Here is a 26,190-nt window from a genome sequence, read left to right on the forward strand (position 1 = left end):
GCAGTGAGACAACAAAGTAGTGATATGCAGTAGGTAATTGGATAAACAGGTCTGGTGCTTTAGAAAAGAAGCTTGGTTTGGAGATAAATACACAGAGTCAAAGCATAGAGATGGTGGAAGAGCCCATGAGAAGAGTGAGATTGTTCAGGGAACATATGTAGAATGAGAAGATATTAATAATGGAATACTGGCCTGACCTGTGATGGAGTTGACTTAGAATGCTGAGGTCACCTGTTCGAAACTGTGGGCTTGCCGGATCAAGGCACATACGGCAAGCAATCAATGAATAACTAAAGTGAAGCAACTATGAGTTGATACTTATTGCTCTACCTCATTCTCTCTCCCTTCTCTCTGTAAAATCAATAAATAAAACCTTAAAAATAAAAAAATAAAAAGAACAGGAACACTGAAATTTGGTTTATAAGTGTATATTTGAGTCAATGAATATTGCTAGGAATTTTACAGTCTCAAAAGATGACAATGACTCCTTCCTTCCCTCCTCCAGCTCCTTACCAAAAGCAGCCAGGTGCAAGTCCTCCAGCAGGAAAAGGTGGGAGCCTTTAGAGTTCACAGGCTGCCCAGGCCCAGGGTTGGCTTGTGCTTGGCTCTGGACCCCTCGGCTCAGCAGAAGGCGAAGATGGGTGGCGCTGAAGGCAGGGTGGATGGGAGTGTACGTGTAAGGGTGATGCGGTTCCACTAGCACCTCCACAAAGGTTGACTTCCCTGTGGTGGCCTCTCCAGCCAGCAGCACTGGATGTCCCTGCAGTAGAAGTAGGTCCACCACATACAAGAGCCTTTCAGTCTGCAGGACAGAAGCAGGGTTTACTGTGGCAGCTCCAGCTTAGGACAGTAATCTAGCTGAAAGTAAAGGTCTAGGGACCTTATCTTAAAGCTGTTCTTGCAGAACACTTCATGTACTCTTGTGAGTGTGGAAACATATCAAAGAATGAGAGCAGGTGGGCCTCAGCTGGGCCTAGAATATGGACTCTCCCAGGATATCCCCTTAAGCCCCAACCCCAGCTACTGCACAATGTCCTCACACCTGAGAGGAAGGAATGAAGGTGCCCAGAGGTCCTTTGATGCGGCTGCCCAGGTATTGGCCAGTGAAGGGGACCAGTGTCCCATTTTCAGGGCATACATGTAGATCAAACACCAAGGCTGAGGGCAGTGGCACAGGATAGTCGGAGAGGCAACTAAAAGAATTCCTCAGGAAGGTATCAAAGAGGGGCCAGAGCCTGCCCAGATGGACATACAGGCCAAAGTGTCAGAAAATTACAACTCCATTTATGACACACACACTTCATCCACCCCCGACCATGATGTCACCTGGGTTTGAATTATAAGAGCCAGTCTGTCTCAACCCTCTGCATCCCCCATTCCCCATCCCTGTAGATACCTGGAGGGAAGGTGGGCTCCAAAGCCCCAGATAAAGGCAAAAAGAAAGCTGCTGACAGCCAGCAAATGCTCCTTGCGCCTTTTAAGCACATCATCACTTTCAGCCTGGTACTGGTTCAGAGAGCTGCTTTTTACGGACTTGAAGCTTTGGGCTACAGGATCACCATAGCTGAGGTCCTCTGCAAAGGTCACTATGGCCAGAATATGAGCCCGAGTAAGAAGAAGTGGGGTCAGGGGAGAGGAATTGGCTCTATTACTTCTCATTTGCAATCCTCAAGCCCAAGTCCATCAAAAACCCATGCCCCAGGCTCCAGCCATGTGCTGCTTATCCTTGAGGCCCCACAGATTTCCAGCCAGCCCACTCTTTCCCATCCCTTCACCTGGGGTACGCTTCTCCCCATCTATTCGTAGGTGGAGATCAAGAAGACAACGCAAGAGGCGAGCCAGGCTGGTGATTTCGGCCACACCTGGGGAAACAGCCTTCTGCCCATGTGCCTGCAGCAGGGAGCTGGCGCCCTGGCAGGTGAGGAATTGGAGTGTTGCAGGCACCAGCACTTCAGCCAGGTGGTTGAGCTCAGTGACCGTCTGGGGTTGCAGGGAGTACTCACGGGGCAGCGCTGCCATCAGGACGCTAAGCATCCCCTGCCAAGTCTGCTCCCCACCACACCAGACTAGGGCACAGCGGCCCACCACTGTGGGGGAGATTCCTGTGGCATCGCCCACCTCCATCAAGAGAAAAGTACCAGGGGGTCGTTCTATCTGCTGACCATTGGGGAGGATAAGCTGGGGGGGGTCACTTAGGAGGCGAGTGATGGAGTCCAGCCAAGCAGCACTGGAGGCCCCATCACATATTATCCAGTGTTGGGTCCCCAACAATTCCTGTGCCTTGCCCTTTGGGTTCACAGTTTTACACAGACCGACTGCACGAAGCAGCCTGGGCAAGATGCCTTGGTGCCAACAGGGACCCTCCAGCCATCCCAGGAGCTCCTGGGGGCTGAGGACACTGGGATACAGGTGTGTAATTTCCACAGGTAGATAGCCCCGTGGTGAGGTATCCTCCATGGCCGCTAGCAGATTCTGGACCTTAAACAGGCTGTGCCAACAAGTGGTCTTGCCACTGCCTGCAGGGCCCAGGAGCAAAATGCCAGAGGCCCGGCCCAGGGCCTGACTCAGCTGCTCCAGGGACCCCAAAATATCAGGGCTGGGGTGCAAGCCTGCCTGCAGTAATTCCTCCGTCAGCAGCGTCTTCTCGAGCCTGTGAGTCACAGGCTCCGCCAGCACTTCTCTGGCGCTGGGGAAGATCCCACAGAGCAGCTCCTGCAGGTTGTGAAGGCGGACCTCATCGAGGGTGCTGAACAGTGGTGAGCGTAGCAGGGCACGCAGTAGGGCAGTCTCCTCGATGGCAGCTAGGTTGAGGGGCTGCTGGGAGCTGGGTTCCTCCTTGGTCACATTTAGAGCCTGTGTCATGTCTGTGAGGACCTGCTTGAGCAGTGGCAAGCGGCAGGGCAAGGGCCCAGACACCAGCTCATGCTCCAGGGAGAAGAATTTGGATAGACAGGTAGCCATGCGGGAGGCATCCTGCACTCCTGCACCCAGCAGAGTCAGCTCTGCCACTTGTTGTAGGTTAGGCAATGTCAGTGCCACCGGCCGCAATAGCAGGCGCAGGTTAGCAGGCATAGAAGGGCTCAGGGCATGCAATGTCAGGAAACAGCCATAGCCGAGGCACACATACACATGACGTTTCTCAAAGAAGCCACTGCCAAGGAGCTGGGGTTGGGTTGGGTTGATGGCGCTGGTGTTTCGGGAGGCCTGCTGGTATAGGGGGGCATAGAGGTTGTGTAGTTCAGCCAGGCGCTGGCCCAGGGCAGAAAGCAAGCCAATGGGCAGGTGCTGAGCTGCCCCCAACAACAGCCATGAGCCACTCTGCAGGGCACCGTTCAGGTAGTTGCTCAAACTTTGGGCCTCTATCTGAGGCAAACAGGGCATCATCACCAGCTGGTGTCCCAGAGCATATGCCAGCCTCTTAACCATGGCTGCCTTTCCCATGCCATCAGGGCCCAGTAGGGTCCCACAGGCCACCTCCTCCAGGGCCAATAATAGCACCAGGGCTGGCCGCTCAGGCAACAAGCTGGGTAGAGACCCCAATCTGGGACCCAGGTACTCATAGTTATACAGGAAGGACCGGCCTAGCACATCTATCCAGCATGCAGCTGGTGACAGCGAAGTCTTAGTAGATGCAATAGACTTGAGACTCTGCAGAGGTCTTTGGGGGATGGTGTGTGGTGAACCCAGGTGGTACTTGAGTTGGCGGGCCCAGTGGAAGTCTTTCAGATCACTGACCTGGTGCTCCTTTAGCAGCTGTGCTATATCTCGGTGAGTCACTGCCATGACCAGTAGGGCACTGAGCAGGCTGGTCTGGCGGGCAGAAGGCAGGGGCTGCCCGTCCTGGGAGGCCCTCTGGGCCCGTAAAATATGTATCAGTACTTCCAGCTTGCACACTTGTTTGGGGACCGTGGCCAGGGTTCTCCCCTCAAGCAGAGCCTCCTCCATCTCGGCCCACCATACCACCTCCTCTGCCACCAGCACACACTGCCATGGGAAGGCTTCGACTAAGTCCAGCCAGTGGTGGGCAAACATTTGCAACTGGCTTTGCTGGGGCGGCTCCTTAAAGGCCTCGACGAGGGATGTGACCAGAGCCAGACGGGCAGCCACACAGTCCTGCATCATGTACACCAGTGTCAAACGCAGACACCTCTCCAGAGAGGCCAGCCACTTGGGGAGATCTGGATGCAGAGGAAGGGACCGCTGCAGCTCCACCTCCTCCCCGCCTGCCCCTAGCACTGCAAGTGCCTCCGCCTGCGCCTGTCTGCCTGGCCTTGACCCTGGGACATCCACGTTTTTATCAGTCGGGCTGGAATGGAAGCTCACAGCAAGCACATGAGGAAAGCAGCGTCGCGCCCATATCTGGGCCTCATGTGACTCCAGTGGGGCCGTCAGCAGGGCCACCAGCTCACTGTCGCTAAGGAAGAAGAGGCGGGGAAAGTGAGAACAGAACCCATAGAGCACGCTCTTCAGAGCCATAATGATGCTCTCCAGCTCCGCTGAGCCTGCTTGAAGCAGTTGTCGCAACTGCTGGCCTTGGAAGGAAGAGCTCCGCTTGGCTCTGGGCACTATAAGTGACAGAACCAGGGGGTCAGCTACAGAGATCTGCATCAGGGTCCGATACCGATCATCCATGGCCTTGAAACGTGCGTTCTGTGGTGAGGGAGAGGGTAAAAGTGAGGGTGATGTGAAGAGGTAGCTTCCTCCTCAGCTGCGCCCCACTCCTCAGTAGTGTTTTCCACCCTCCCTCACCCCGTCCTTCCTTACCAGGTCAGAACTGGGAAACTGGATCTTCATCTCATGCAGAACTTTATTCAGAAAAATCCACATCTGCTGGAAAGTCACCCACACCTCCAGAATGTCACCTGTGTGAGCAGCCAGAGGAACACTGGAGGGGCGCTAGGGGGTCGGGCCTGCTCCTGACCTCTCAGGTTCTCCACCCCCAAAATATCCTTCTCAGCAGGACCCAGGACCTAGGGACCTTGCTTGGTGGAGAGAAAACTTTCACTCTGAATAAAGACCTGGTCACCTCAACCCAAGAAGTAGCCCAGCAGGAGGTCCTCATTCCGTGTCTTCCGGATCTCCCCACGCTCACCCCTGCCCTCTGGGAACATCCCACGTCAGGTCCCACCATCAGCCTGGCTAGAGACCTGCACTCACTCAGGCCGTGCATGATGGTCACCCACTCCAAAGCTGTTTTGTGTAAGTCTTCCGACTCTTGGATGGCTAGGATCTTGAACAACACCTGAAGACTCTCCTGGATAGAAGCCTGCAGGCTGTTGTAATCTAAGGAAGAGCAGGCTCCGCTGAGCTGAGCTGAGCTGAGCTGGCAGTCAGATGAGGCAAGGGCAGGGGTGGCCGATACACTGAAACAGACCTCAAGCTAGCTTCTAGAAGACTCATCTGTTTGTTTGTTTGTTTTCTTCCACTAGTTGACCTGCGTGCTCGCCAAGACAGAGTGTGTTGGAAAACCTGTTTATGTGAGTTAACATTTCAATTACAGAACTTAATCTAATATTATGTTAACCACTGTAATATGTGCCGGAAAAGTTATTGGTTCTATGAAAACTATGGAGAGCTTCAGTAAAGGTGGGTTTACAAAAACATTAAATTAGGTACAGACCAGCCAATTTTTAAAAATTGGGAAATTATAATAAAAATTTAGAAAAGTTCTGGATTCAGATAACTTCACAAATGTCTTCATGTCACAGTTCAATTCAACTTCACAGAAACTGAAATTGGAAATAGTAATGCAAAAAAGGAAGTGGGAAACTTCCATCTGTTGACTGCAAATCAAAGAAAAACTCTTGGCCCTGGCTGGCTGGCTCAGTGGTAGAGCGTCGGCCTGGCGTGCAGAGGTCCCGGGTTCGATTCCCAGCCAGGGCACACAGGAGAAGTGCCTATCTGCTTTTCCACCCCTCCCCCTCTCCTTCCTCTCTGTCTCTCTCTTCCCCTCCTGCAGCCAAGGCTCCATTGGAGCAAAGATGGCCCGGGCGCTGGGGATGGCTCCTTGGCCTCTGCCCCAGGCGCTAGAGTGGTTCTGGTCGCAACAGAGCAACGCCCTGGAGGGGCAGAGCATCGCCCCCTGGTGGGCGTGCCGGGGTGGATCCCAGTCGGGCGCATGCGGGAGTTTGTCTGACTGTCTCTCCCCGTTTCCAGCTTCAGAAAAATAAAAAAAAAAAAAAAAAAAAAAAAAGGAAAAGAAAAACTCTTGGCCCAGATTAAAAGATTATAAATAAATGTACACTTACATGTTTTAAGCTAAAAAAAAAAAATCTTAAGCCGTGTATGTATTATATTTTATGATTTCCCTATGTAACTAATTTTTTGAATTTACCAGTTGGGTTTCAATTGTGTTGGCAAGAGATTTTCTCCTCTACTGGCAATTCTCTAACTACACATATGCTGTGCCCTCTCCCTGGCGTGCCCCTCTCCCCTTGCAGGTTCCGAAAACTCCTCCTCCTTCAAAAGTCAGCAAGAGGCCTCTCCCTAAGGGGAGGGAAGAGCCTTCTAACTCTCCTGGTCCTTTGAAGCTGTCTCCTTTTGAAATTCTACTGCTCTCAGTCAGGTGCTCTGCGAGGCACCTATCTCTGTTCCACTCTCTCTCTCATGGGACTGGGAGCTCCTAAGGGACTGGACTTCTGTCTGTAAATCTCAGGGTTTCCTGTGTTTGGATCAGAGGAGGCAAGTGAGTTTGATGAGGGAACAAAAAAGGAATGAATGAGCAAAGCAAAAGATGAGACAGCAAGGTACAATCTAGAGGACAGAGCACTGAAAGGTGGACAGATGTGACCATGAGAAATTTCTTAATATACCCAAAAAGGGAAGGACTTTTGCTAAGGACAACAGGCACTGGGAGGGAGGGAGAGAGGGAGGGAGGGAGGAGGGAGGGAGGGAGAGAGGGAGGGAGGGAGGGAGGGAGGGAGGGAGGGAGGGAGGGAGGGAGAAAGGAGGGAGGGAGGGAGGATCCACGTTAAGACTGTATGGGAGCTCCATGAAAGACATTGTCTCAGAACAAAATGTGTCTTGGGCTCTCCAGCAAGGATGGGGACCTGACTAGAGAAGCCAGATGTGGCAGGGCTTGGTGGATGTGGCAGATGAATATGGCCCCACACAGGGGACTTTCACTGGGCCACAGAGCTGGCTGGGTCTTACCTGAAAGGATGCAGGTGCCACTGTCCTTGGCCACTGTATCCCTGTGGGGACTGCGGAGCATTTGCCTCTTGGAGCGCTCCGAGGCTGGGGGCTCGTAGGGCACATGCAGGATGAAGTTGAGCAGTTGCAGCTGGCGTGCTTTCCAGGTCTTCTGCAGCTTCTGCAGGGTCTCTTGGGCATGATTTTTTTCATTCTCATTCCTCCAGATCTGGAAAAGCTGGGTCTCAGAGACCAGGACTGGTAATGGCTCAGGGGATAACACTGGAGCTGAGACTCAAGGGCCAGGGCTCAGGGTGGTGGAGGTCTCCGAGATGGAGAGTGGGATCATCAGGCTTCAAAGATAGGTCAGGAGCAGCATACTTTGACCGGAGGCTACTGCCCTGAAATCCACTATTTTGCAAGGCTCCAGCCGAGCTGACTACCTCAGTCAGCTCATGATCTTTTGGGGCAGGGTCAGTATTGGAGGACAACTGACATCCCATGTGCCCACAACTACAGGGCTGCCACCCACGTTCTTGCCTGGTGGGGGGTACATACTCCAATCACAGAGAGTCTGAAACCACGCATCAGATCCTCATACGCTCCAGGCAGGCCAGTGATCTCAACTCCACTCCATTCCCCCAAGTCAGTACCTACTGCCCCTTTGTCTCAGGGGCTTCAGGCCTTTATGGGATCTACTAGAGCTTAGTAAACAGGACCCTGGACTACCTCCTTCCCTCCAGGCCCCACCTGATTGATTTGATTCACAAACTTCGGCAGAGGACAAGTAAGCAGCTGGCCCAGTGTTAGTACTTCTATGCTGAGACTGCTCAACCCTAAGGCTGGAGGTAGAAGGGACAACAAGTCAGAGCAACACCAGTACATGGCAGTTCTGGGCCCCAGAGCCCAGCCCAGCCGGCTCCCAGATGGCAGATCTCAGAGTACAACATAGAGCCAAGAACCACGGACCTAAAGTCCAGAGCACAGCACAGAACCCAGAGCCCAGACTCCAGCCTGAGCCAGGCCAGGGTAGCAGGGAGGACCCTCCTGGTAGTGTGGGGGTTATGGTCCTTTGGAGGAAGCAGGGAGCAACCCAGGGAGGGAAGGTTCCAACAGGAATGGCGGGGAACTGAGCTGTTGCATTGTTCTAACCCCTATGTCCTTCCCTCCCCCCCCCTCCACCTCTAACTCTACTTAAACACACCTCGAAGGAGAGCTTGTAAGTTGAGGCTCTGTGGCTGGAGGCTGTTCAGCTTGGTAAGCAAGGGCAGGTAGCTGCGAAACTCCTCTAGGATGTGTGTGGAGCGCTGCAGGACTGGGCTGTGAAACCCCAGGGTGGCACTCAGTTGGGCCACCTCTGTCAGCCAGCCGTCTGTCTTCTCCTGAGCCATAGTCAGGTTGAACTGCAGAGAGAAGGACTCACTGTCAGCCAGAGACTCTTCCCTGCCACCCCTGCAGACTCGCCATTCCCAGGAAGGAGCTCCAAGGAAGGGTGTCAGCACCTTGACAAAAACCATGCACTTCCATTCACTGATGTTTTCAGAGATGACTCGGTACAGGTGCCAGATGTTCTGCTGCTGCACGATAGGATGGACCCCACAGATCGGCAAGGGCACAGGAATCTCGTCCCCTGTGGAACAGGGCTGTCTGAGGTCTGAGCTATGTGTGGGGGCCAGGCGCATGATGGGAAATGGGCAGTCAGGAGCCCATAATGACAGAAAGGAGCATCCCAAAAGTGTCAGGGTGTGGGTCCAAAACTGTTCAGTAGAACAATGGAGATGGGGACAATCCAAGAGTTAGTTATTCCAAGAATAGGGTATCTGGGGAAATGTAATGGTGATAAAAGGGAAGGGTTCCTCTTCCATTAGTTTCCATGTCACTCCCTGCTCTCAGGCCAAGCAGACTCTTTGCTGTCATTCAGATGTATCAGGCATGCTCCCCCCTGCTGAGAGTCTGACTGACAGTTTATTCTGGAACACTCTACCCTCAGAGAATCAGATGGCTCGCTCCCTCACCAAATTCAAGTCCTTGCTCAAACCTCACCTTCTTATTGAGGCCTATGACGCCCATCCCTTTAAGAACATTCCCACAGTCTTTCTTATTATTAGGGTAGATAATAAATGCCTGTTTTTCCAATAGTTTACTTTGTTTTTTGGTGCTCAAATTGCCCCAGATTTGGTCAGTTGGTGTCCCTTCTGTGTCCTTTTGACATGCTCCCATCACTTTTTAAAAGAACTGAACATTATCCCTGGCCGGTTGGCTCAGTGGTAGAGCATTGGCCTGGCGTGCAGAAGTCCCGGGTTCAATTCCTGGCCAGGGCACACAGGAGAAGCGCCCATCTGCTTCTCTACCCCTCCCCCTCTCCTTCCTCTCTGTCTCTCTCTTCCCCTCCCACAGCCAGGGCTCCATTGGAGCAGGGTTGGCCTGGGCACTGAGGATGGCTCTATGGCCTCTGCCTCAGGCACTGGAATGGCTCTGGTTGCAGCAGAGCAAAGCCCTAGATGGGCAGAGCATTGCCCCCTGGTGGGCATGCCGGGTGGATCCCGGTCAGGTGCATGCGGGAGTCTGTCTGACTGCCTCCCTGTTTCCAACTTCAGAAAAATACAAAAAATTAAAATTTAAAAAAAAAAAAAACCACACAAAAAATAAAAATAAAAGAACTGAACATTTCCTCCCTTTCTGGCTTAAAAGACATTTCAGGCTTATCTTGTACACACCCTGCCCCGGCCCTGGAACCATCCATTCCCTGAGGAGCCCTGGTTCCCTTCCGGGGGAATGGTATTAGAAACTGAGGTCTGGGCACACCCTGGTTCCTTGCCGTTATGGGCATACACTTATATACACGTGCACATAAACATGCACACACATACAACACATGTATGTATGTTTTCAAATGCAATGGAAATTATGGAGTAGATATCACAGAAAATGGAAACTTATGCAACAAGCTCATGCTATTTCCCCAGAACTCAAAAATAGAGTAAAGAAATGAGTGATGATGACAAGAAATAGATGAAAGATCCAGAAATTCCAATATACAAATAATTCTAAGGGGATACCAGAGCAAATGTAAGAACCATTATTGAATGGTGGATAAACATATTATCTACAAAAAAAAAGATTAGATATCAGATTTTTCCATAGTACTACATGTCAGAAGACAATGATATAATGTCTAAGTTTGAAGAAAACTTCAGAATTCAATATTTAGCCAAACTGTAATATAAAGACATTAGAAAGTCATTTCCAGCATAGGAATTTAGAAATTTCAACACCTGTAATTTCCTTTTTAGAAAAAAAAACAAAAACACCTGAAATATTATAGTCACCTAAGGAAAAAAATAAAACTAATGAAAAGGTAGTATTTTTTTAAAATGGTTATGCATAAACAATACCAGGAATCCTTAGCCTGACCTGTGGTGGCGCAGCGGCTAGAGTGTCAACAAGCTGAGGTCACTGGTTTGAAACCACAGGCTTGCCCAATCAAGGCACATACAAGAAGCAACTACTATGAGTTGAGCCTTCCCGCTCCTTCCTCCCTTTCTCTCTTTCTCTCTAAAATCAATTTTAAAAATCTTAAAAACAAAACAAAACAAAAACAGACCCTGGCTGGATAGCTTGGTTGCTTAGAGCATTGTCCCTAAGCTAGAGGTTGCCAGTTGGATCTCTGGCCAGGGCACATACAGGAACAGGTATTCCTGTCTCTCTCCTGTTCTCTCCCTTCCTCTCTCTAAAATCAATAAAATAAACATTAAAAATTTTCAAAAAAAAGGAATCCTTGGATGCCAAAATAGTTGTTTACATGGATACAAAACAAAGCAAATGTCAAATGTAATGAGTAAAAGATAATGAAAAATAAAGAGTAGTTTATAATCTGGAACTAAGAACACAGATTATTTTAACAAAATCGGGATGTTTGATGAGGAGACAGAGATGGGAGGAGGAAGTAAAAGCGATGCTGTCAGCTTTCCAGGGCCTAGAACCACGCAGTCTGAGTCCCAACTCTTGATTTTTCACAAACATCTCCAAACCTAGCAGGAAAGGTCAAGGTCTGTGGTCTGGTCAGAGTATGGGATGAGGGTCTCCCGATATTTAGCCAAAGAAAAAGTCCCTTGCCTTGAGGATGGTCCTAGAGTGTCCAGCACCTCACATTTGGCCAAATGGCCCTGGACTGCGAATGCCCATGGGCAGAAGTGGTAATAGTATAACTGGCCAAGAGGCAACTCAAAAGCCATCTGCCTTCCAAAGTACATAAGTCACTGATAGAAGTGACTGCATCTGAGAAAAAAGAAAAAATGGAGCCCACAAAATTCTTATGTGCAGAAGAGAATGAGCTGCATCAGTCCCTGTACATAAGAGCTGAGACCAGTAGTTCTGTCTTAGTCGCCTGGACCAGTGAGGCCCTCGACAGCTGCCTCTATACCACACTGGCTGGAGGCAGTGGCTGTGGAGCGTAAAGACCTATGTTTACCTGGGACCTGCTGCCCGGTACTGGGCTGGGTTGAACAGAGCCACACAAAGGCTAAGCACTGCAATAAGGACACCTTTCCATTCTCCTACACAGCTTTTAACCCTCTGAGCCCATCACATTCCTATGGAACATTCACCTGTTTGTCTTCCCTCCCAGACTGTGTCTCCTGACTCCCCATACTAAGCACAGCACTATATCCCACATATAAAAGAAACTAATGAAGGTAGGAGATTCCTGAAATTTGCTTGGGGTCACACAGGATATAGGACCCTGAGTCCAGACCCTTATCAATTGGAGGGTCAATTACAGGGTTAGGGTGGAGGGAGCTGGGATCCTTAGTACCGGTGAAGATGGCATAGGCATAGTACAGTTCACGGAGGTGGCCGGCTGCGTTCTGGAACTGACGCTCCAGGGAGATGAGCTGGCTCTCAGTGCTCTTCTGATCTTGTGTCGGGTCCATGAAGGGGCCAGACAGAGCCTTTGCAATCAGGCCGTCCAGCTCTGCCAGTGTTGCCACCATCAGCTGCTGCAGTTTGGGCACAATGACATGTCGCTTGCTGAGCAGGAACTCTGAGGCCTGGCTTCTCTCAAACTGAAATGCCTCCCATGTATCCAGAAGCTGTGGAGCAAGCAGAGGGCAATCAGGTCGATGTGGTTTGGGGAACAGGAATTGGGGGGAGGGGTGACTCCCTGAACTGCCCCCTCACCGAGATGTCCAGCGCCTCATGCGCAGCACTAAAGAGGCTGAAGTGGTTGCGGATGACATCATGGAGTGAGTGGATGTATTCCATTCGCTCCTCCAGCTTGCTGTACTGCTCGTTGGCCTCGTTCAACTGCAGGGGCCACAGCATGAGACCAGCATCCCGACAACATCCCTGAGAGGCACTCCCACCTTCCGGAGACTTCAGACTCCACCAGCTACCTTTTAACCCACTGGGAGCAGGGGCAATCTGAGATCACACCCCCATCTGACCCAGGTCTCTCTGAAGACAGCACCGTTCTACCCCCACCAAATCATTATCCTGATAACAGGACAACAGATCCCTATCAGACTGTCACACACAGAAGACCTTCATCTCTGAAAGCAGGACTGTGTTTCTCTCCTCACACCAGGGCCTCCCACTTTCATGAGGAAATGGTCAGGTGAACAGGGCAAGGATTAGCAAGGGCAGGTCATGCATATGAGCACAGCCTAAGAGCACCAAGCCCCACTGGGAGCTCAGCTGGGACCTGAAGAGAGAGTATGTGGAGCATTTGAGCAGGACGGGCCCCAGGTAGACTGGAAGGAAGGAGGGGGAAGAGCCCACCTTCTGGGAGCACTGGGCAATGGCATGAATGTTTGAGCTGATGGTTTGGAAGACCTCGATGTAAGTTGAGAGCTCTTTCATGAGCTTCTGGCTGCGACTCCAGCATTCGCTTTGTACCTGCACAAGAATGTCCTTCCTGATGCTCTCCAACTTGCATTCTGAAGACAGGGGAGGGTTAGATGTTAAGGGGTGCACAGAAGAAGGTTTGCTGGGGGAGTGCTATGAGTCCAGACGGGCAATGGGAAGGGGATGCCAAACCATGAATTCATTCCCTTACGCACTGAGCACTTACTGGACCCCTGCCCGGTATCCAGTCAGCTGCTATACACTGGAGCCTCTGCTGGGCACCGGTAGACAGAGTGAGTGACTGAGTGAGATAGAAAGGGTTTCCACCCTCAGGAGCTCACAATCTTGTAGCAGAGACATATACAAACAGATAATCAACACCCAGTGTGATAAATGCTCTATGAGCGCACAAAAGCTCTCAACCTGCATGGCCAAAGGAGAGGAGGCCTGAGGAGGCTGGGATAGGCCTCCATAGAGAGAGGACATTGGAGCCGATGTGTTGGGGGCAACACTCTGTGCACAGGCATGGGGATGACAAATTCATCAATAGCAGAATGCCCCACCAGAGAGAAAAGGTTTCTGTCTGGGAAGTCTTACTGCTTCTGCTCCAGTAGAAGAGGTACCAAGAAGAGTATGTAATCTGCCTTTCGTTTTTCTTTCTCCTTCCTTTTTCTTTCTTTCTTTCTTTCTTTTTCTTTCTTTCTTTCTTTCTTTCTTTCTTTCTTTCTTTTCTTTCTTTCTCTCTCTTTCTTTCTTTCTTTCTTTCTCTCTTTCTCTCTTTTAAGATTTTATTTATTGGTTTCAGAGAAAGGAGAGAGAGAAGAGGGAGGTGTGGGAAGCATCAACTCATAGTTGCTTCTCATATGTGCCTTGATCAGGCAAGCCAGGGGTTTCGAACCAGTGACCTCAGTGCTCCACGTTGAAGTTTTATCTACTGTGCCAACACAGGTCAGGCTTGCCTTTTGTTTTGTAAGGATTAAAGGACAGAAGAAAAGAAGGGGGAAAAAAGAAAAGAAGAGATGAGGCTAGAAGATAATCGTGGAAGCTGGCTTCGGCAATGTGAACATTGTCTTCGAGGGCAGAAATAATACCAACATGGGACTCACCAAATCTAAGATACCACTGATTGTAGGAGGCACCATTATTTTTTATACCACGAAAAAGAAAATAATGATGCCATCTAACTTCTGACATGTCATCAATCATAATATATCTCTTAAGTTCAGGGATGTTAAAATAATGCACAGAAGAGTAAAACACAATATAGAAATACAGAATAAAGTATACCACAAAATACAGTATTACTACATTCCAGATACAATGTTTATCTGTATTAACCCATTTAATCTTTACAAAAACCCTTTGAGGTAGATCCCATTATTGTTTCTGTTTTATAAATAAGCAAACTGAGGCTCAGAGAGTTTAAGTGCATTTAACATTACACAGTGGCAGAACAAGGATTCAAACTCAGGTAGTCTGGCTTCATTCTATTATATCTTATATTTTGAGGATTGAAAAGGAAGTCACCCTATCCCCTATGAGCATCTCTTCCACTGGAAAGTGAAATAATGGGTTTCAGGGGCAGATAACTGAAATAAAGTAGGTATGGCCCTTTTGGAACCTTGGAGGATGTAACCAAGAGGACTGAGCACCAAGCGCTGAGACTGAAAAAACCAAGAGAAAGAGAACCTATCAAGGGGCACCCAAGGCTGAACAGAACACAAGGATGCGAACTTACCCTTGTTTAAACTATCCCTCTGGCCTAGGACAGTAGGTAGGTCATAGCCACGGAGCTGCCTTTGAACTGGCAGCATCAGGCAGGCAGAGGCTCGGTGAGAAAGGAGCTCAACAGTGACACGTGTGGCATAAAGGAGCAATAGACTGATAAAGTGCCCCAGTTCTTGAGGTTGAAGGTGGACAGACATGGATGGGAAACAGATCTGAGAGATATTTAGGAGAGAGAAGAATGGAAAGGATTAGGCAACAGGCTGGATGTGGTGGAGTTAAGGAATGGGAAGAGTAAAGGATGAAGTCAAGTTTCTGATGAGAACAATTCACCAGAGAGGGTAAGTTAATTCACTGTTAAAGGAAGCCCGTGTAGGAGAGGAACAGAGTTGGAGGACAAGAAGATAAATTAGATCAGCAGGAAAGATGAGAGCAGACAGAAAGGGATAAGGTGACATAAAAAAATTAAGCACCTACTGCATGCCATACTCCATGTTGGGAGTATCACCTAACATCTCATTTAATCCTTGCCGTGACACTGTGAGCAGCTTCATGATTTTGTCCGTGTTACAAATAAAGGCACTGAAACTCAGTGACCTGAGTCACACAAAGCAGCGAAAAGCACAGCCAGCATTCTGAACCCTGTGCTTCCTCTTTCCATCTGCTGTTTTTGAAGAAGCCAGTGGATTCTGGACTAAGAATCAAGAAGCCTACAAACCAGAAAGAACATAGGCTTTCCAAGCAACAGTGGAGCAAACGCTGCCCAAACAGGGTCAGAATGAAAGCAAGCCCATGAATGGTGATGGACAGAGTCTTGACTTGGGGCAGGTGAATACAATATGCTTTACAGAGATGTGTTGTAGAACTGGGCACATGAAACCTATATAATTGCATTAACCAGTGTGACCCTAATAAATTCAATTAAAAGAAAAAAGCAGGCCAAGCACAGGCCCTCCCTGTCCCTTCCTTGCCAGCCTGAACCTCTTGTACACTTAGGACGGGGTGGGGAAAGAGTGGAGGAATTTCATTGCCCATAAGATACCTAATGAGGGTTGGGCTTCATTTGTTGAAGAACAAAGGCAGGGAGGGCTGGACAGGCAGGTACTCTCAAGCATTCTTTCAGGCCCCGGCTCCAAGGCCTCCCACCTTTATAAAGAAAGCTTAGGTCATATAGTATTTTTTCTCTTCAGGAAACGAACACCAAGATTTTTCTCAGTTACATTTGGTTGAACTACCTCTGTGCCACAAAAAACAGAAAGTGTCAGGTGACAGGAACATGACTCTGAAGGAGTATGTCCTCTTCAGTGCTCACACCTGCAGTTGCAAAGGGAAGGGGCTGGGGTCTGGGGCTCTGGGAAGCTCGACAGGTCCGATAAGGGGCCTATGCCTAAGGTCTTGGCAGACACTTCAGGCCCAAGAGGGTCCTGTGGATGAGGGAAGGAGGCGGAAGGAAAAGGAGGGAGGGTAAGCAGCACTCACCCATGTCTGCCTGTACATCATGGCAGCTCAGCAGCAGCAACTTGCCTTTTGTGAGCAACTCGGCAGGCATACTGCAGACACGGGCCTGCCAAACATTTAGGCGGCTCACCAGCACCACGTAGTTCTTGACAGGACAACCTGCCATAGACTCCAGTCTCTGAGGCCCCCAAGCTTGCAGAAACTCATAAATGTCTGTCATCCAGTGATATTTCGTGCAGAATTCCTGCACCTCCCACAGCACGTCCTAGAGGCAGACAAGGCTCTTAGGGCAGAGATGGATGACTGACAGGAATGGGTAGGCTTCGTCCCATTCCTCAGCTCTCACCTTCAGCAGGGCCTGTTGTAGAGTCAGTGCCTGCTGGATTCGAGGGCTGTTATCCAGGTCCTCTTCCAGCTGCTTGTAATTGGGGGGCAAGTACTGGCCCCGCAGCCGGTATCCACGGACCTCCAGGGCTTCAGTAATCATGTGAGACTTCCAGGGCCACACCAACCCTATATTCTGGCCACAAAAGATTTGCACGGCATCGCTGGGCTGGCCCTGGGACTTGGGCTTCAGAGATTCCATGTTCAAGCCCTCCTCTTCATCTTCTTCTAGTGGTACACATGCCATAATTGTCCATCAGTGCCCTCTAGGGCTCGTACACAACCTCTCTCTACAATGTGTATACACACATACACACACACACACTCACTCACAGTCTCTGCTCATGAGTGAGTTTACACGTACATCTATAGTAAAAATAGTACACCAGACTCATGGAGGAAATTTATTAGTTAGGGTTCAGGTGGAGAGAAGAGAATTTATTCTAGTATAAACAGGAAGGATATTACAAAATATTAACCCTTTGAGTAGTATGAATGTTCATGTATGTCCTTGTGCCTTCTGACCATCCAGAGTGTGATCATACAAAAATTTTTATTTTAAAAATGTGTAAGGCAACATTAAAAAAAGGCAAATGTATGTTCTTTTTGTTTCCATAAATTGGTTATCAAACAAACATGATTTCAAGTTAATAAAACTGTAACTGTAACTAATTTCATTTTGGGGGGAAAAAAACTCCCAGCGGTCAGCGAGCATGAAAAAACTCACAACTCAAAGGGCTACGTGAGTTGCAGATACATGGAAGAGCTGAAAACAAGAGCCCTCTCGCCGCAAGGGGCTCTGGGAAGCATGGCGTGTAGTGTTCCCGCCTCTGCAGACGGAGGAGGGGCGGGAAAGGGTGCTGAGCCTGCCAGTTCTCAGCACCTGCCCCAAGGAATATCCTTGAATCTGGCCTCCCCCTTAACTTCTTAGAGACTGCTTAATCAAGGGTTTTAGCATTTTCATTAAAACTTTGTACAGAAAGGGAAAAATGAGTCAAAATGTTTAGAAATAAGAGCCTTACTACCAATACCTAAACATTATAGTGCTTCCCCCAAGTCTCAGTCCTCAGATCTCTTATCTGTACCCAATTTCTAAGTAAGCTCATCCAGATTCATGGTTTTAAATACCATCTATTTGCTTCCAAATTTATCTTTAGCTCAGCTCTCCCAGAATGCCAATCCCATTTAAACGACTACCTACTCCACATTTCTAGTTCTATGACTAACATGTAGCTCAAACTTAATGGGCCAGAAACGATCTCTGATTTTTCCCTCCCAAAATTGCTCCTCCTGCATGCCAGTTCAGCAATGCAAACTCTGTTCTTCCCGTTGCTCCAGTCAAAACTTTAACATAATCTTTGACTCTTCTCTTACACACAACACACCCAGAAATCACAAAATCCTACCGGCTCTACATTAAAAATATATCCAGAATCCAACCCATTCTCACCATCTCCACTACTGCTTCCTCCTCTCCCCAATCCAAGGCATCATGAAACCCCACTGTCTTTATTGCAATATTCTTCTGCCTCGCCTCCCTACTTTGGCCTTTGCTTCTCTCCAACCTTGCTGCCCCCTTTCCCCTGATCTTGCTTGAGAAGGGGATGCTTAGAACTGTAGCTTGTCTTGCAGCTATGAGGCAGTGAGCCTGAGGATGGACAAACATTTCTGATTGCAGTCTCCCCTACCCCACACACCCTTCTACCTATGGCTAAACCCCAGGAAGGAGGTAGGGAAGGATATAAAGAGCCTGGAACTTGATGACATTTTTGAGCACCTACCTTTGTGACTTCTTGTTATGTGAGATAATTGATTTTATTGTTTAAGCCGCTCTTATGGGGCAGAAAGTACGCAGGTTAGGACTGCTCCATCCACACCCAACACCGGACTCTATGGCAATGCCATTAGCACACTGCATGAGCCCTCCCCCTCTCCTTCCACCATTCCTACCCCTGCCTAAGTCTCCTTAAATACCTTCAGAATACAGGGAATCCCTGAAGGTCCTCAGGTCCGTCGACTGTATTAACTTCATGCCGCCATATAGAGATGGAACAGAAATGGAAAACAATGAGGGCTCAGAGCTTCTGATTACTGAGAATAAAATTTGGGAATTCCTAGAGCCAGCCTCCTGCCTGATCCAGAATACCTTCACAACAGCGGCCTTGACATACTGTAGGCTCCCAGTTAGAATCTGGGTCATGCTTTCAGCACAGGGCTTCTGAGACAGCTGGCCACTGCTGTCAAAGACCAGCTGTGCTGAGAGAAAGGGATTCTGCCTTGGGGCCTGTAAAGAAGGGGCAGGAGAGGTCATGGGGCTAAATGTCAGTATCTGCTCTCTACCATCTGGCCCTTGGCTGCCTGCCCACCTCCACCTGTCACCACCACCTCACTTGCAGGATGTTGACCACAAACGAGGTTATCGCCTCCTCTATGATAGACACGAGGCTCTGGCAAATCATGTAGCCCACCAGGCGGGCCAGCTGTCCCAGCTGTAGCAGCCAGGTCTCTGCCTGCTTCAGCTTCTGCTCCACCTGCTGGCACTGCACCCTCTGAAGGTATATGGAGCCTTGGTCTGTCCTGATCCTTTTGCAGTTTTTTACTCGCTCCTGCATGCCTTGTTGCATTTGATATGTATCTTCATGAACCTGCCAGCACAGAGAGTGGTAAACTCACTGGAGAAAAGGGGATGGAGAGCAAACTGGCACCCACTGGTCTGTACAAAACTCTTAGGTCTTGGAGCCAGAAACCTACAACCAAGATGTACACAGGGAGGGCTGCTGTTTAGTAGATATTATTCCCAGACATCTTTAAGTGACCAGAGAAGATACAAAATGGAGAACACATATTGAGAGGCCACGATGTGCTGACTTGATAGGTCAGGCCTGTCTACTAAAAGCCCCGAGGGTGAAACTCAAATAGAAAATTTGTGCATGTGTAAATAGAGAGGTCCACATGGCACAGATTAGACAAAGAAAAAGAGAATAAGTAAAGCCAACAATAATTCCAGGATACAGACTCTGATCATCGGGCCTGGGTGGAATGGCCTGTTGACAAGCATAACACTGCTTTATATGATAGCAGAAGCTGTCTTTGTGCACTGACATAGACTTTCTATTGCGGGGGCTGGGAGATAAAAAGTCTGGGAGCTTCTTTGTGGGTTCTTCTCACTCTGGGAGGTTCTCGGCCTACAGAGGCTGCCGACACCTCTCTGGACCTGTTCTACTGAAGTACAGAGGGGCGACACCAGACAGATATTCTTGGCCAAATGGACTTTTTGTTCTTGCTCTCTCCTGTCCTTTCTGATGTTCAGTAGAGGTTGTGATTAGAATTAACTGGTGTCTGTGAATTGTACTCTGCTAACCTTGAGCTCAAATCCCAGTCTTCTGAGACCCAGACATAAGGCAGCTGAGGCCTAAGCTGGGCATATCATATGCAAATGTGACCTCAGATGTAGCAAGATGTCATCTTCTGAGCTCTAGCAAAACTCTAGTACCAAGTGCTTCCCACTTCATCACCCCTAGCTCAGTGCATCATCATTATCTAGTTACTTGTGTGACTCGTCACTACATGATGAATTCTTGGAGGAAGAGGCCTCCATCACACCTCATTTCATTTCTCTATTGCTTAACACAATGCCAGGCATTGATAGTTTCACAGTAGATATTTGTAAAAAGAATGTATCGCCTCACATTAAAGATCTTACTGAGTGCCAGTTAAGATAAAACCATAAAGCCTGGGCCCTGGCCGGTTGGCTCAGCGGTAGAGCGTCGGCCTGGCGTGCAGGGGACCCGAGTTCAATTCCCGGCCAGGGCACATAGGAGAAGCGCCCATTTGCTTCTCCACCCCCCCCTTCCTCTCTGTCTCTCTCTTCCCCTCCCGCAGCCGAGGCTCCATTGGAGCAAAGATGGCCCGGGCGCTGGGGATGGCTCCTTGGTCTTTGCCCCAGGCGCTAGAGTGGCTCTGGTCGCAGCAGAGCGACACCCTGGAGGGGCAGAGCATCGCCCCTGGTGGGCGTGCCGGGTGGATCCCGGTCGGGCGCATGCGGGAGTCTGTCTGACTGTCTCTCCCTGTTTCCAGCTTCAGAAAAAGAAAACAAAAACAAACAAACAAAAAAAACCATAAAGCCTGACCAGGTGGTAGTGCAATGGATAGAGCATCAGATTGAGACACAGAGGACTCAGGTTCAAAACTCTGAGGTCACTGGCTTGAGTGCGGGCTTATCCAGCTTGAGCATGGGGTTGCTGGCTTGAGCCCAAAGGTCACTGGCTTGAGTCCAAGGTTGTTGGCTTGAGCAAGGGGTCACTTGCTCAGCTGTAGCCCCCCAGTCAAGACACATATGAGAAAGCAATCGATGAACAACTAACGAGCCGCAAAGAATTGATGCTTCTCATCTCTCTCCCTTCCTGTCTGTCTGTCCATATCTGTCCCTCTCTCTATCTCTCTCTGTCTGTCATACACACACACACACACACACACAAAAAAAAAAAACAACACATAAAACCATACAGGCTGACCTGTGGTGGTGCAGTGGATAAGGTGTTGACATGAAGTGCTGAGGTCACCGGTTGGAGACCCTGGGCTCGCCTGATCAAGGCACATGTGAGAAGCAACTGTGAGTTGATGCTTCTTGCTCCTCTTCCCCCCCCCCCCCCGCCTTTCTCTCTCTCTCCTCTCTCTAAAATCTTTAAAAAAAAAGAATAAATCCATACAAAACAACAATAATAATTACAACAGAAGAGAATCAGAATACAACTTAAAACATTGTCATTGGGACAATATCTTCAAAATTCTGAGGAAGTTTTTAAACCTGGAATTCTGTATCTAGCCACAGTATCACTGATGTTTGAGGATGAATAAAGACATTTTTATATGTACTAAGACTCTACAAATTTACCATCTACAGATTCTCTCTGAAAAAACAACAATAGTATATTTCTGACAGAGAAAAATGAACACAAGAGGATAAAGTGGTCTATAAGCAGCTTTGATGAGCAAAGAAATTTGTGAAACATATTGTTAATTCTAAATGGGTATGCTGTAAAACAAGAATATTCATAACAAAGCAGAATTAAAATTCCAAGAGATAGCAATATAAGCATAATAGGAAGTGTAGAGGGTGGGGAGAGGAAGAAAGGAGAAAGGAAATTAGGATAGTACTGAAGTTCTTATTCAGCTTAAAAGAAAAATATGGATACAAATTCACACTTAAGATTCATTCATTCTGCAAATATTCACTGAGCACCTACTATAGGGCATACCCTATAATAAGCACTAGAGATACATTAATGAGTGAAACAGATGAAAACCCCTACCCTTTGGAGGGGGCTTCAATAAGCATAATAAAATAGGTAATTTATAGTGTTTGTAAAAAATTGTTAAGTGCTATATATGTTTTTAAAAAGAGCAGGGAAAGAGTGCTGGTGATCATGGTGGTTTACAATTTTAAACAGGGTGACCAGAGAAGGACACTCTGAGAAAGATGGAAGAGTCATAGCTATAGAAATGTTTACCTGAAACCGATGTACTCTTATTGATCAATGTCACCATTAAACTTAATTTTCTAAATAAAATTTTAAAAAAGAGAAATGTTTACCTGACATACCATATATGTACTCTTATTGATCAATGTCACACCATTAAATTTAATTTCCTAAATAAAAATATTTTTAAAATATTAAAAAGAAGTGTTATAGTTAGAAAAATATAAGTTTTTATATATCTGTTGGGCAGGTGTATAAATGCCTTGCATATACATTCAGCTGAAAATAAAACTAGAAAAATGCTGCTTAAGCAAAAAAAATAATATTTATTTAATGCAATACAAAGTCACTGAATGCACATTGGTCCAATAATATTAATCACAACAAAATTCATATCTTCTTCCTCTTCATCCTTAATATGACTTCCACCTTTATCATGGTGAGATGATTTCTCTATTATCAGGAATTTCATCCAAGGGTCAGGCAAAGATAGAGGAATAAAGTTCCAAAAAAGACATTCCAGTTGAATCTGCCTCTTTTGAAGTTTTCCCAGTGACTTCCACTTATGTTTTGATGCTTAAAACATGGCTTCCTCCAAGCTAGGAGTCTATGAAGAGAAACTGAATCAAGATTCTAAAACTAAGAAGGATGAGTAGGCACTGAGTAGTTCCTGGGCTACCATGAGAAGAATAAAAGTTTAATATCCCAATCATTAGAGGACAATAATAGCAATGAAAATGTAAACAATCCAATAAAAGACAAGCACTACAAAGAAGAATAAAAGGAAATAGAAAATACCAGAATAAAATAGGGAAGATAATCCAAACCTATCCATAATCATAACAAATAAGATAAATCTACTGCAAGACAGACTCAGCCTAAATGTTTCCCACCTCTAAGAGATACACAGAAAACAAAATAACAAAGGAAGGTTGAAAACAAAGGGACAGAAAAAGATCAAGCAAATTCTTGAGCTCTTAACATCAAATAAGAAAGAACTCTAGTAGAAAAGCAGTAACAAAAATGACTAATTTTTTAAATTTTATTTTTTATTCAGAAAATTAAATTTAACAGGGTGACATTGATCAATAAGAGTACATACGGACAATTGATATTTGACAAAGGAGGCAAGAGCACAAATGGAGTAAAGACAGTCTCTTTAACAAATGGTGTTCGGAAAATTGGACAGCTACCTGCAAAAAAATGACACTGGATCACCAACTTACACCATTCACAAAAATAAACTCAAAATGGATAAAAGACTTAAATGTAAGTTGTGAAACCATAATCATCTTGATTAGTAAACTCTCTGATATCTCTCATAGCAATATATTTGCTGATTTATCTCCACGGGCAAATGAAATAAAGGACAGGATAAACAAATGGGAATATCTGAAACTAAAAAGCTTTTGCACAGCAAAAGACACTATTAACAAAATAAAAAGACAACCCACACAATGGGAGAATATATTCGCCAATACGTCTGATAAGGGGGTAATAACCAAAATTTAAAAAGAACCTGTAAAACTCAACACCAGGAAGGTAAAAATCCAATCCAAAAATGGGCAAAAGAAATGAATAGACACTTTTCCAAAGAGGACATACAGATGGCTAATAGGCATATGAAAAAATATTCAACATCACTAATCATTAAAGAAATGCAAATTAAAATGACAATGAGATATCACCTCACACCTGTCAGAATGGCGCTCATTAACAAAACAACACAGAATAAGTGCTGGTGAGGATGTGGAGAGAAGGGAACCCTCCTGCACTGCTGGTGGGAATGCAGACTGGTGCAGCCACTGTGGAAAACAGTATGGATTCCTCAAAAAATTAAAAATGGAACTGCCCTTTGACCCAGCTATCCCACTTTTAGGAATATATCCTATGAATACCAAATCACTGATCCAAAAGAAGAAATGTACCCCCATGTTTATGGCAGCATTGTTTACAATAGCGAAGATCTGGAAACAGCCCAAGTGTCCATCAGGGGATGAGTGGATTAAAAAGCAGTGGTACATATACACAATAGAATACTACGCGGCCGTGAGGAAGAAGGAAATCTTACCTTTTGCGACAACATGGATGGACCTAGAAACTATCATGCTAAGTGGAATAAGCCAGGCAGAGAAAGAAAAATATCATATGACCTCACTCATTTGAGGAATCTAATGAACAATGTGAACTGAGGAATGGAACAGAGGCAGAGGATGAATCAAAGGGACCAGAGGGAAAGTGGTCAGAGGGAAAGTGGAAGAGAAGATGGGATCAGAGAAGGGAAAGAGATTAATGAAATTATATATACATAACACAGCATTATAGAGAACAGGACAGCAAATCCTGGAGGGAAGGGGAAAGGCATTGGGGGGAGGGGGCAAAGGGGGGCCGAGGGGAACATGGGGGTGGGGGAGATATATTTGGTGGGACACTTGAATCTATGTAAACACAATAAATTAAAATAAGTAAGTAAGTAAGTAAGTAAGTAAGTAAATAAATAAATAAATAAATAAATAAATAAATAAATAAAAAGTACATAGGCTTCCGGTAAATATTTCTATAGTATTTGAACTGCTGATTATGTTGTATATCCATCACCGAAAGTCAAATCATTTTCCATCACCTTATATTTGTCCCTCTTTACTCCTTTCCCCCTCCCCCACATCACCTTCCTCCTGGTAACCACTTCACTTTAATCTGTTTATGAGTCTCAGTTTTATATCCACCTATGTGTGGAATCATATAGTTCTTAACTTTTTCTGATTTACTTATTTCACCCAGTAGAATGTTCTCAAGGTCCATCCATGTTGTCATAAATGGCAATGTGTCATCATTTCTTATGGCTGAGTAGTATTCCAGTGTATATATGTACCACATCTTCTTTATCCAATCCTCTATCAAGGGACACTTTGGTTGTTCCCATGTCTTGGCCACTTTAAATAGTGCTGTGATGGACATGGGGGTGCATGTGTCTTTAAGTACTAATGTTTGAGATTTGGGGGTAGATACCCAGTAGAAGGAATGCTGGGTCATATGGTAGTTCTATTCTTAATTTTTTGAGGAACCACCACACTTTCTTCTATAATGGTTGTACCAGTTTATATTCCCACCAGCAGTGAATGAGGGTACCTTTTCCTCCACAGCTTCTCCAACACTTGCTATTACCCGTCTTGTTGACAATAGCCAATCTAACAGGTGTGAGGTGGTCTCTCATTGTAGTTTTGATTTGCATTTCTCGAATACCTAGTGAGGATAAGCATTTTTTCATATATCTGTTGGCCCTTTGTATGTCCACTTGGGAGAAGAATCTGTTGAGGTCCTCTCCCCATTTTTTTTTTTCTGAATTTGGAAACGGGGAGGCAGTCAGAGAGACTCCCGCACGTGCCCCACCGGGATCCACCCGGCATGCCCACCAGGGGGTGATGCTCTGCCCATCTTGGGGCGTCGCTCTGCCGCAATCAGAGCCATTCTAGCGCCTGAGGCAGAGGCCATAGAGCCATCCTCAGCACCCGGGCCAACTTTGTTCCAGTGGAGTCTTGGCTGCGGGAGGGGGAGAGACAGAGAGGAAGGAGAGGGGGAGGGGTGGAGAAGCAGATGGGCACTTCTCCTGTGTGCCCTGGCCAGAAATCAAACCCAGGACTCCTGCATGCCAGGCCAACGCTCTACCACTGAGCCAACTGGCCAGGGCCCTCTCCCCATTTTAATTGGATTGTTTACTTGTTTGTTGCTGAGCTTTGTGAGTTCTTTAAATATTTTGGATATTAATCCCTTGTTGAAGGTGTTCTTTGCAAATATCATCTCCCATTTTGTTGGCTGTCTATTTGTCTTGCTGTCAGTTTCTTTTGCTGTGCAGAGCTTTTTAGTTTATGTAGTCCCATTCATTTATGTTTGTCTTTACTTCCCTTGCCTTTGTGGTGAAATTCATAAATTGTTCTTTACAGCCAAGGTCCATGAGTTTAGTGCCTATGTTTTCTTCTACGTAATTTATCGTTTCAGATTTTATATTTAGGTCTTTGATCCATTTTGAATTAATTTTTGTGCAGGGGGACACTCTGTAGTCAAGTTTCATTCTTTTGCATGTGGCTTTCCAATTGTCCCAGCATCATTTATTGAAGAGGCTTTCTTTATTCCAGTTTGTGTTTTTGGCTCCTTTGTTGAAGTTGATTTG

The 26,190-nt window shown here is 47.0% G+C and overlaps 1 protein-coding gene across 1 annotated transcript in view; it reads right to left on the reverse strand.

Annotated features, from left to right (window-relative positions):
- Positions 1-26,190, reverse strand: part of DNHD1 (dynein heavy chain domain 1) — a 70,222-nt gene that overhangs the window by 20,816 nt on the left and 23,216 nt on the right. Inside the window, 18 exon segments of the mRNA XM_066360074.1 lie at positions 514-802; positions 1,043-1,235; positions 1,397-1,586; positions 1,785-4,650; positions 4,765-4,862; positions 5,158-5,283; positions 7,153-7,360; positions 7,882-7,973; positions 8,336-8,534; positions 8,634-8,761; positions 11,945-12,264; positions 12,266-12,435; positions 12,910-13,067; positions 16,180-16,423; positions 16,505-16,770; positions 18,517-18,568; positions 18,689-18,826; positions 18,933-19,187. Coding sequence (XP_066216171.1) covers positions 514-802; positions 1,043-1,235; positions 1,397-1,586; positions 1,785-4,650; positions 4,765-4,862; positions 5,158-5,283; positions 7,153-7,360; positions 7,882-7,973; positions 8,336-8,534; positions 8,634-8,761; positions 11,945-12,264; positions 12,266-12,435; positions 12,910-13,067; positions 16,180-16,423; positions 16,505-16,770; positions 18,517-18,568; positions 18,689-18,826; positions 18,933-19,187 — 5,992 coding nt within the window.

Source organism: Saccopteryx leptura, chromosome 1, assembly GCF_036850995.1.
Source record: "Saccopteryx leptura isolate mSacLep1 chromosome 1, mSacLep1_pri_phased_curated, whole genome shotgun sequence".
Taxonomy (NCBI): Eukaryota; Metazoa; Chordata; class Mammalia; order Chiroptera; family Emballonuridae; genus Saccopteryx; species Saccopteryx leptura.